Source organism: Saccopteryx leptura, chromosome 1, assembly GCF_036850995.1.
Source record: "Saccopteryx leptura isolate mSacLep1 chromosome 1, mSacLep1_pri_phased_curated, whole genome shotgun sequence".
In the NCBI taxonomy this organism is placed as follows: Eukaryota; Metazoa; Chordata; class Mammalia; order Chiroptera; family Emballonuridae; genus Saccopteryx; species Saccopteryx leptura.
The window spans coordinates 176,765,282-176,776,676 of NC_089503.1; the positions used below are offsets into that span (position 1 = coordinate 176,765,282).

General features: G+C 50.7%; 1 protein-coding gene across 1 annotated transcript in view; it reads left to right on the forward strand.

Annotated features, from left to right (window-relative positions):
- STUM (stum, mechanosensory transduction mediator homolog) overlaps positions 1-9,707 on the forward strand; it is a 55,375-nt gene extending 45,668 nt beyond the window's left edge. Inside the window, exon 3 of the mRNA XM_066381417.1 lies at positions 2,694-9,707. Within this exon, the coding sequence (XP_066237514.1) occupies positions 2,694-2,728 (35 nt within the window). The 3' untranslated portion in view covers positions 2,729-9,707. The remainder of the gene's footprint in view (positions 1-2,693) is intronic.
- The last annotated feature ends 1,688 nt before the right edge of the window (positions 9,708-11,395 follow it).

Here is an 11,395-nt window from a genome sequence, read left to right on the forward strand (position 1 = left end):
TACCTCCCTGGCCACCAGACTTGCTCACCCATCTTAGTAATAAGGTGTCTTTAAACTTTTTCCAAAATATAAACCCACCGCAAAGGATGAATAATTGCCACTCTTGAGATGGTGCCATGGCCTTGGATGGCTCCAAGCAACAATGGAGTGCATGTCTCAGGATGACAACTTCGAAAGGAATAACCACAATAGACTTGTTCTCCTGGTAGATGGTTGGATAGGGGCTGCTCTTTCTGGTCACTCCTGCCCCTTCCTATAACAATGAAGGAAAATTTTTTAGCTGTAACCATACAGGATGATTTTTCACATGGTATTGTTGAGTATGTCATCTATAAACATACCATAAAAAAAAAAAAGAAAAGAAAAGAACAACTCCTAAGAGGGGAATCAGAGAAATAGATCAAAGTAGAAGTTAAAATCAGGAACTTACAAGAACACTACTCTTAATATAAATAATAAACTATTTATATTAATAATAAACAACAAACAGAGTAGTAAGCTACCCTATTTCCATTAATAATAAACGCATAACAGTGAACAACATCCTGTCTTGGTCATGGATCAATAAATACTTGGTAGTTCCACCATAACTTCTCTCTACTGCCATGCCCATGGCAGACATTACTAATTAATGTGACACTTTCCCCTGAACAATCTTACCATTCTCAAAACAGGGCTTCAGGAAGTCACTACCAATTGATCCAAGATGTCTACAAGGTGAAAATCTGTTTGCCTGGACCTGCGTCTTTAGCAAAGGATTAGATTTTATATATGTGGCTCCTGTTTTATAAGGTGAACCACATGGCTCAGACAGAGCTGAGCTGGAGCCAGCGGTCACTTGGGTATCTTTAGGTTCTTGTAATCAAACCTGTTCTACAGCTGACCCTCAGGTCTACCCAGAATTCACCTCCAGGCAAGCATGTGTTGGGGGTAAAGAAAAGAATGAGGGGCAAAAGGTGAGCAGAAGAGTGGGCCTGACTGAGATATGGAAGGAAAGAGGGTGTTGCTGAGGGCTTCTTGTCAGTCTCACCAGGTGTGACCCCTGGGTGGGAGAGCCCTCACTGTGCCCACTCCAGTGGGGCTAACTGCAGGCCTCATGGCTGGTCACTGCGAACATGGAGCACACCCCCGTTCCATCTCCCAGGCCACTTCATGCATCCTCCCCTTTGTATATATTTCAGGCAGCCCCTCTGTCCTGTTTTCAGACTCTTTTTTTCTTTTTCTTCTTTTCTTCATGCTGCCTCCCATTCTGCGCTCTTCCCAGTTTCCCAAGGTGAGTCTGTTGGTGGGTGCTCAGCCTCACACCTGGGCTGCCTGGGCCCCGCCCCCGACTGCCTCACATACCCTCTCTGTCGGTTGGTCAACTGGTTTCTATTTTTAGCTTTTTATTTTGGAAAATGTTAAACATAGACAAACACAGAGGGCTGAACCTAATAAATCCCTAAAGGCCCAACTTCAACAATTGTTAACTCATTCATGACCACTCTTACTTCATCAGTCCCTACGTCTCCCCCAACCCCTAGCACTGGATTATTAGCACCTAAAATTGATGAATAATATGATAAATAAAGAGAAAAAAACCAATTAAGTCCACTGAAGCTCCTCTTCAGGCTAAGTCACTGGCTAACAGAGGGTAACTACTCAAAATTCCAGACTCATAATTTTATCTTTAAATATTTCAGTAGGTATCTTTTTAAAGAAAATGTAGCCTGACCAGGCGGTGGTGCACTGGATAGAGCATCAGACTGGGATGCGGAGGACCCAGGTTCGAGACCCCGAGGTTGCCAGCTTGAGCGCGGGCTCATCTGGTTTGAGCAAAGCTCACCAGCTTGGACCCAAGATCGCTGGCTCGAGCAAGGGGTTACTCGGTCTGCTGTAGCCCCACGGTCAAGGCACATATGAGAAAGCAATCAATGAACAACTAAGGTGTCGCAACAAAAAGCTAATGATTGATGCTTCTCATCTCTCTCCGTTCCTGTCTGTCTGTCCCTGTCTATCCCTCTTTCTGACTCTCTCTCTGTCTCTGTAAAAAAAAAAAAAAAAAAAAAAAAGAAAGAAAGAAAGAAAGAAAACATAACCACAAAACCCTTTCATACCCAAATAAATTAGCAATAATTCTCTAATATCAATAGTGGTCAATTTTCCCAATGGCCTCATAATTATCACTGATGTTTTAAAGGCTCAAGCAACATCCTCAGTTACCTTAGCCTGTGTCACAGATGTCCAGCGGGTAGAACACACTCACGGGAACTCCCATCTGTATGCTGTCTTCTTCCTGCCTTTATTTCTTCTCTTTGTCCACTCATACCAGATGACCACCACTTGGGGACGGCTGTCTGCCACCTTCCCCACAGGCTCTGCATTGTGGAAATCATGCCAGCCCAGTCTGGTAGGGCCCCTTGTGTGCAGGGATATGGATTCAGGGGCGTGTTGATAACCTTCCAAACCCTACCACAGATAGCCTCCTCTCTTAGATCCCCAGACAACGCCAAGCTCCACAGTTCTCCATTCATCCTTTTGTTTCCCATTAAAAAGGCAATGCTCTCAGGAAAAGCTGGACCCCATCTATAGCAGCTGTTTATACCTCTGTGTGAATAGGGTCTCATGAGCAGATTCTAATCTGGGGGCACGACATGGAGAAATCCTGAAGGAAGTGGGTGTCTCATCATCTCTCCTCTGCTTCTTTCTCACAGGCTACAAGGAGCAGGGCATCCCACAGCAGCTGTGAGCCCGGGAGTCCCAAGAAGTCCAGGGTGGCCCCGTGAAGGCTGCATCCAGCAGCGGTGGGCACAAGGACCTTACATGTTGTCTTCTGCTGCTTCCTGGGTTTGGAATGGAAAGGGGAGATTTAAAGATATTATTTATTTTGGAATTGTGTCTGCTTTTCACAGCAGATGCTGGTGCCCAGAGCATCTCAAGGGGAGTGGGGAGGAGGGAAGAGACAGGGATGCTGACAAAGAGGCTGGAATGTTCCTGCCTCTTCACACACACACACCCCTGCTCCTTTGCCTGGCATCGCCCACTGCAAGGGCACAGCAGTGCTTTGGGGCCAGGCAGCTGTGCCCCATCCAGGTGAGCAGGGGCTCACCAAGGGGCAGGACTGTGGTGGACACTTCCCGTGAGTCCCCAGCCCCTGCCAGAGTGGTCTTCTGTGGGGGCAGCACCAGGGCAGGAGTGAGAATGGACAGACTCCAGCCCAGAGTGGAAAGGCCTACTGTGCCTTCAGCTTTGGTGGCAGGGCAGGGGACACATGGAGTCCCATTAGTGTGAGCTGGCCCTGTTCTCCTTTACTACATCCCCCACCTCCTTGTCACTGAAATTTCCAGGCCTGTGTGCCTTTTGACTTTTGGTTCCCGGAGAAGGAGGGCAGTGACCCCATTCCTGGGGCAAACTGCTGGAACCATCAGATGTTTATACACAGGTCTGTGTGGGCACAGCCTGGCAGCCTTCCCTCTTCATGTGACACCATTTCTAGCCCACATTCCTTTTTCTGAAATCCTTGGAATGAATGGGTCTCTGAATTCAGAAAATTTGGGCCTGAGAAAAAGAATAGGAGACATGTTTCTTACACTTTCTAACACCCCGCAGTCTGGAACAGCTCTTCACCATCAAACACGCGACACAGGGATTCTTCCAGTTGCAAGGGACTGTCGGGCCCTTTAAGACACCTCTGTGATCCTTATAGTCAGATCCCACAGGAGGCAGCAACTGGTAGATGTTGTCCAGGCAACTGTGGGTCACTAGCAATCTGAAATAAGGAGGAAGTTCCAAAATGATAGTGACAAGGTCGACATTTACAGGCCTGTTCTTGTTTTCCTTCTAAGGTAGGAATCGCTAAAATGTGGGACTGGCCCCAGGCCAAGTTTCCAACCCTGCTGGACTTTGTGCCATTGGAAGTGTTCCGCCCTGAGGGTCTTTTCCCGTCTGTTAGGGACTCAGTCAGAATTGGCCAGGGCTGGAGAAGCGATCTGTCTGGCTATTTTTTTCCATGCTGAATGGGAATACCCAGGGAGCCTGCAGCTGGGCAGTCCCCTGGCTCCACTGTGAGCCCCTTTGGGGGTCACTGTTTGTAGAGTCTCTGTTCTTAAAACCCCGTCAGGCCCTTCCACTGGGCTTTTTAATTACAGTCCTGCCGGGGAAACAGGCCTCAGGGTCCCTGTGGCCTGGACAACTCCCTATCATACCCTCCAGCCACTCACCCAGCCTTGGGCTTTAGTTTCAATGAGTGTCTAGTCATGGCTGCCTGGGGCTAGGCTGCCCTCCGAACACCTGACAGCGTCTTTCTCTCTTCCCTCGTCCTCTCCTCCTGACGCTAGTCCAGGCCTTTGCTGCTGTTTTCATGTTCGGAAGCCTCTGTGTTTTCAGGGTGTAGGACCAGGTTTGGTTTGATCAGAAAGCCAGACCTTTAGTTGTGTGAAGACAGCATCTTCCAGGCCCTGGAGAGAGCGGGCTAGCTGGTCTCAAGGAGGTGGCGGCTCAGAGCCTCTCCTGGAATCAGCCAGAATAGCCTCAGCGGATGGAGTGATGTAGCAATGGCCCAGCCACCCCTCCAGGGCTGCCAGCCCACGGCCCTCACCCCAGCAGCAACCTGAGTTTGCGTGACCCCCTGGAGAGACGACAGGTCTCAGGTGGGGGCTGCCCTCCCAGTGAGAGAGGAGGATCTATTGTTCAGGCTGGGGCTGGAGGCAGCTGCCAAGGGAGTAGAGATGTTTAGTAACATGATCCAGACACAGGTGGGATTTGTTTTTTTGAGTGACAAGTGTTACCATGAGTCTTGGTGTAGAATGGCTTAATACTGGGGTTTGTGGACTTGGAAAGACATCTCCAAATTGGAGAAGACATGGTTCTGGAGGAAGCCCATTTATGTAACCAATGTGTGGAAGGGACACAGAGACCCCTGCCAGTCTTCTGAACATCCTGAGCCTGTGATGATTGCCCCGTGGGCAGAATCAGCTCAAGATAGCATCTTCTAATTAGACCATGGTCTCAGCATTATCAAGGTCATTAGATAGGGAGCAGCAGTGAGTGCACTCCAAAGTAGTCTGAGCTTGCCACTCAGAGTATTAGATACTGGAGTTAATTTATTAAACACCAGCCTCCTGAACATTAGGGTTCTTGTGCCTACAAGCACTTGATTGACACACAGCCCTTTGGTGACAGAGCTGGGCTTGCCTTGATGACAAGATCAGGGTTCAGTAGTCACAGGGCACATTGTAGGTTTGGCCTTTCATCAGTCAGAATCCCACAGGATATTCCCTGGCCATGGGTGTTTGGGGGTCACAAGGGTGCAGAGAGCTTCATAATAAGTGAAATACTTCCAGGACCTAATTGTGACACTAGGATCAGAGTGGCAATTCCCTTGGGCCAAGGTAGAATCCTGGGACACAAATGAGCCACCTGGTGGCTTGGGAGTGTCCTGTGGATATGGAGACTGTTGACTTGGATCTGAAGCTCTAAGTCCATTTTAGAGCCAGGAGTTCAGGCTGGGAAGGCCAGGGTCCCTGTGGAACAACAGGTGGCAGATGGCCCCTGGTCCTGTCCCCCACATACACATCCCGCCCCTGCCTGCCGTGCTGCTGGGGGCTGCAGGCAGATGCTTCGCAGCCTGACCAGCAGCAGGTCTGACCTGGAGCCAGTCTTAGGATGCACTTGAGGGGAGGTAAGCAAGGGACGTAGAGCGAGATGCCCTCCTTCTGCTGCCTAGACCCAAGTGTCAGCCTCGATGTCAAGTACAGCCTCCAGATGTTGGGCCCTTGTCTCAGCACAGGTGGTGCATGTGATCTTCTATGACCAATAGCCTGTCAGGGGATAGCAGTTGGCTGACTTTTCAGATGGCAGAATTGAGGTGCCAAGAGAGAAAGCCACATGCTCCCAAACACAGGGTTCATGGGGCAGAGCGGACTCCAGAGCCTGTGTCCAGACGTTGTCCCAGAGGAGGGATCACAAGGGCCCAAGAGAGAGACCCCTAGGGGGGCTGTCCCACTCAAAAGTAATAGGGTGACACAAAAAAACCTCTTCAGAAAGGAGCAGAAGGCTTCCACCCTGCCCCACAGAGCACCCTGCTGTCACCACCCTGGGAAGCCCTCAGGTGAGGTCTGAGGACCAGAAGGGAGGACGGTACAAACAGGAGGCGCAGAGTAGAAAGAAGGCCACATGGTCAGCATGTCCCCTGGAGGAACAGGGACACAGATTGCAGAAAGAAAAACCAAACACAGACCCCAAACACTGAGCCCTGAGGCAGGCACAACGCAGAACTGAGTCCTCAGGACCAGAGGTTTTCCTCCAAAGGTCTGGGGCTCCCAGAGGACAGCAAGGGGCTGACCTGACAGTGTCCTCTGGACCAACTAGGATCTTTAAAAAAAGAGAAAGTGTTGTTTTAGTGAAGCACTGTCACTGCCCAGACAGTGAGTTTGTGAGAGTCACACTGTCTGTGCGAGGATCTAGCCCCACCAGGGCCCCTGGGCCTGAGCCAGGGTGGGGGCCCAGCCAGGGAGCTCATGCTCCATTGGCTCCCAGCCCACCTAGGGCATTAGTGACACTGGCTGTTTTTATCTGTTAGTGGTGTTGGCAGAGAAAGCCTCCTGCACTGTGTACACTGCTCAGGAATGTGTAATTTACCTGTCATTTATCCAGCTGGTGGCTTCAGGCCTTGTGTACCGTTGTTATTTTTATTACTCTCTCTGCCGGTTGGTTTGGAGGGCTTTCAACAGAGGGGTTGGAGGTGGGGGAACACCTTTAAAGCAACCCCAGCAGCACTGACCCTTCCAAGAGACCATGACCTTGTATGTGGTTGGGGGCTTCAGGCTTGGGGAACAGTTTGAAGAGAAGCCATCTGCTGACCACTCTCTCCGCCACCCCACTCCTGGAACTTGGGGCTGAGGCTGAACAGAGGCTGGGCTTCCTCAGTGGTCCTGGGGGCTGGCCTCGTATTTCGGCGTTCAGCAAGCCCTCCGTGGGCACTGATGTGGGCCAAGTCCTGGGCACGGCCTCAGTAAAACAGATCAAAGACGCCACTTTCCTGGGGATCATTCCAGTCCCCAGGCTCCCCAGGTGACACAGTAAGGTGAGCAGAGGGAGGAGAGGGGAGACCATTCTCTAAGGACTGGGATGGACCCCTCCCTGTAGAGTGGAGGAGGCCAGGCTTTCAGGGGAAGGGAGGCTGCGGTCAGCCTGAACAGGTGGGCATCCCTCAGGGCTCTGTATCTTTTTTTTTTATATGTTTTCTTCCTGTTAGATTCTTAGAGCTTCAAAATGTTCAGTGGATCTCAGAAGTATGGGAACTCCTGCTCAGACTCTCAAGAATCCACCCTAAATCCCATGAGATAGGATGAAGCCCTCTGGTGACAGGTGGGGAACTCCAACCAGAGTGACCCCAAAGCCCTGAGCGTGAGCTCCAGCCCCTTCTACTACTTTCTGCCTCAGTTTAACCAACTATAGGTTGGGAACAAGGAGGGGCCTGGGCAGCTATTTATTCTTCCCACTTCTGTCAGAGCAAAGGGCTGGGAGGAGCCCAACCTGGTGGAAGGAGAGAGAGAGGGAGGGGAAGAACTTGTTTTCTACTCTGCAGGCCTCGTGGACGCATGATGGCAGCCCTGCCACAGGGACTCTTTCTAGTAAACCAGAAACATTGGCCCCCAATTCCACTGACCCTTCCTGATCCTGTCCCACTTGGGTCCCTCTTGTATGTGTGTCTGAGTTTCTGGTACAAGTTGTTTCTCACTTTGATTTACCTGTGGAATATCTGTCCCCAACCCTTCTCCCTCCCTCCTGCTTGGATTTGCCAAAATGCCAGCCATCCTGGCTGGTCCAGACTCCACAGGACCCCTCACCACACTGTCACCCTTAGGCAGGCAGAAGTACAGACACACTCATGTGCACACTCAGCCCCTCTGACTGCTGGGTGAAGGCAGGACAGAGTCTGTCTGCAGGATCAGGATTGGGACTCTTCATCTGGACTCTGGCTGGTGGCACTTCGTGCCCTTTACACTCCCATCCAGAGGCCCTGATTTTCAGTTTCCTCTCTCTGGGGCACCTGGTCTTGGCTCTCTTCTTACCAGGGTCTGTAGGTTCAGCACTGCCTCCCAACCACCTGGCATGCTCCTCCCCTTCACTCCCCTACACCCCTCCCCACACTCCCCTATACCCCTCTATACTCCCTTACACCCCCTACACTCCCCTTCACACCCCTACAGCCCCTACACTCCCCTTCACTCCCCTCCCCTCCCCTACACCCCCTACCTTTCCCTATACTCCCTACACTCCCCTTCACTCCCCTACACCCCCTATACCCCCCACACTCCTCTACCCTCCCCTACACTCCCCTCCCCTCCCCTCCAATCCCTTACCCTCCCCTACACTCCCCTACACCCTCCTACACTCCAGCTTGGCCTCCGCTGGGAGGTGAGTCTGCCCAGAGAACAGCTGACAGAGTTTGTTTTCTGGGCTCCTCCCATAGTTCAGACAGGCCTCTCACTTGAGGCCCGTTTCTGCTCCCACAACCCTCCCACCTGCTCCAGCATAAGAACCAGTGAGGAGAGAGGGGGCACCGGGGTCACGTCCACGCCGCTTTCTGGGTTCATGCTGGATCCATGTTCCAAGCAGAGAGAGGGTGATAGTGGCTGTCACAGGCCTGGGCACCCTGTGGGAACACCTGGCTGGCCCTGTTCACAGGCTAAGTCCCATGCTGTGTTTTGTTTTTGTTTTTAAACAACCTACTTAAAAAGCAGACTGGTTGTGTGCTTATATGGATGTGTGTTGTGTTGTGAACTGCGGTGTTTTGATAATGTGACTGGCTTTGTTTGGGTCTCTCTTTTCTGTTCCATTGATGGCTGTACATTTCTATTGTTCTCTGACAAAATGTGCTCTCTGATCTCCCTGGGCTCTCTCGACTCAGTTCTACCCAGATCCACTGGGAGCTGACCCTCACTCCCCCACCCCTCAGCTTTTCCCAGGACCTAATCCAGCAAAGGGGGTTTTCCAGCCCATCCCAGTGACAGGAGGAGCCCTTTTGGTTCCAAGTGAGGAAGAGACCTCTAATGACAGGGACCGGGGGAAGCTTTCAGACTTGCCCTGGTCCAATCCTCGCAGCCTGGGCCCAGGCCTGCCTACAGCTTGGCTTTCCCAGAACCCTCAGGACCAAGGCCCTGGCAGACCTGCCCCCTGCTGCTGGGGTCTCCACAGTGCCCCAGAGGCACTCAGCAGGGTTCCAACTTCTTCAACATTCTGCCAGCTTTGAAACTCATAACTCAAGCACCACTACTGTATGTGTAATGAAAAATACCATGTATGACAATAAAAACCTTTGTATATATCTCTATGTACATATTTATATATACACACACATTCCTGTTATACATATATAAAGCATGACATCTCTGGTATTCCAAGTTTGTGTGTGTGGTTTGTTGTTGTTTTTTTAATATTGGAAATGTAGCTTTGGAAACCTTTTTTTCCTTTCCCTCTTTTCTATGTAATAAACATTCATGTGACCTTTTTTCGTGCCTTCTCAAATCTCTGTGTCCTCTCATTTTCATACTTGAACAGCTCTCTGATGGGTTCCTAAATGCCTTCCTCCCTTCTCAGCGGCATTTGCTCTTGCTGTCCTTTCAATGATAAGGTTGCCCTTCCCCCATGGTGGGCCTTGCCTTCCTTCTAACCTTCTTATCCACATTCCCCTTCTCCTGAGAGGCGTATACAATTACTCTTCAAAGGGCCACATCTTTGCTGATCTGACTCGTTTGTGACCGGATATTTGCACATTACATTGAGCATCGGGACCCAGGCTGAGTTTATCAAGAATAAGCATACAGCCTGACCTGTGGTGGCTCAGTGGATAAAGCGTTGACCTGGAATGCTGAGGTCGCCGGTTCAAAACCCTGAGCTTGCCTGGTCAAAGCACATATGGGAGTTGATGCTTCCTGCTCCTCCCTCTGTTCTCTATCTCTCCCTCTCTCTCTCTCATAAAAAATGAATAAATAAATAAAAAATCTAAGAATAAGCATACAGATGAAACTCATTTCCTTGTCTTGATTGCCGGACGGGTTGAAGAGGCAAATGTGTGAGAGGTACACATTTGTCGAAGTCTCCTGTGGAAGGGTGATTAGGAGAACTTATAACTAGCTGTTCAGCTATAACAAGGGACTGGCTGGAGGGAATTGCCGGGGTACAGTTCACGGCCCAGCCAACTTCTTTAATAGCTGGGCAAAGACCTGGAGAGCATATCAACATTGTGGATGAAGGGAACTAAATATATTAGAACAAAACAGAATTCAAAAAGCTCTTGACATCGACCTAGTGTGCGGAGGACCCAGGTTCGATTCCCGGCCAGGGCACACAGGAGAAGCGCCCATTTGCTTCTCCACCCCTCCGCCGCACTTTCCTCTCTGTCTCTCTCTTCCCCTCCCGCAGCCAAGGCTTCATTGGAGCAAAGATGGCCCGAGCGCTGGGGATGGCTCTGTGGCCTCTGCCTCAGGCGCTAGAGTGGCTCTGGTCGCAACATGGCGACGCCCAGGATGGGCAGAGCATTGCCCCCTGGTGGGCAGAGCATTGCCCCTGGTGGGCGTGCCGGGTGGATCCCGGTCGGGCGTATGCGGGAGTCTGTCTGACTGTCTCTCCCTGTTTCCAGCTTCATAAAAATGAAAAGAAAAAAAAAAAAAAAAAAAAAAGCTCTTGACAGGCAGGGGCAAGCTCACAAGATGAAATCTAATCACTAAATCTAATAGTTAAATGAAAGGGCAGTGCTTGGGATTAAGAACACTCCACACTTTTGCTCTTACCCAGGGAGTTATCTGATGGGGCCACTCAGTGTTATCAGCACCGTGATGTGGTTGACAGGACAGATCTTTTGATTTTGGGTGCACTGGGAGCAGCAGGCCGGGCTCTAGAACGAGGCCATGTCTGCAGTGTTGTATTCAGCCCCGGGTACTGTGGGGAGCAAGTCTCACATTCCAAGGAAAGGCTCTGCCTCTTACCATTTCCTCATTCAGCCCCGAACACTGGGGAACTGGCCATCCCGGCCTTACTACTGGTGGTGTTCTGGTCTGTCTATTGAGAGATGTTGCCAGCTCAAGAGCCCTGGTGTGACCATTGGCCAACAGAGTGAATCGCTTCAAAGTACCACCTTTCAGGGAGATTCCAGGCTCAGCCACAGTGACCCTTTCAAAGCCCCAGAAATGATGTCTGTGCCCAGGGTTGACTTGAATCACTGCTAAAGCTAGGACTCAAAGCCCAAGGCAGCATAATGACCCAAGGCACTCTCAAGGTCGCCCAGACACCCCAAGGTGCATTTCTTGATTTTTGTGTGTCTTCCAAATACTGCCTATGCTCAGATTATGCCACAGAATTCTTTCTGCAGAGGTGTCCAGCTTCAGAGAGGCTGGCAGGAAGCACAATGGGA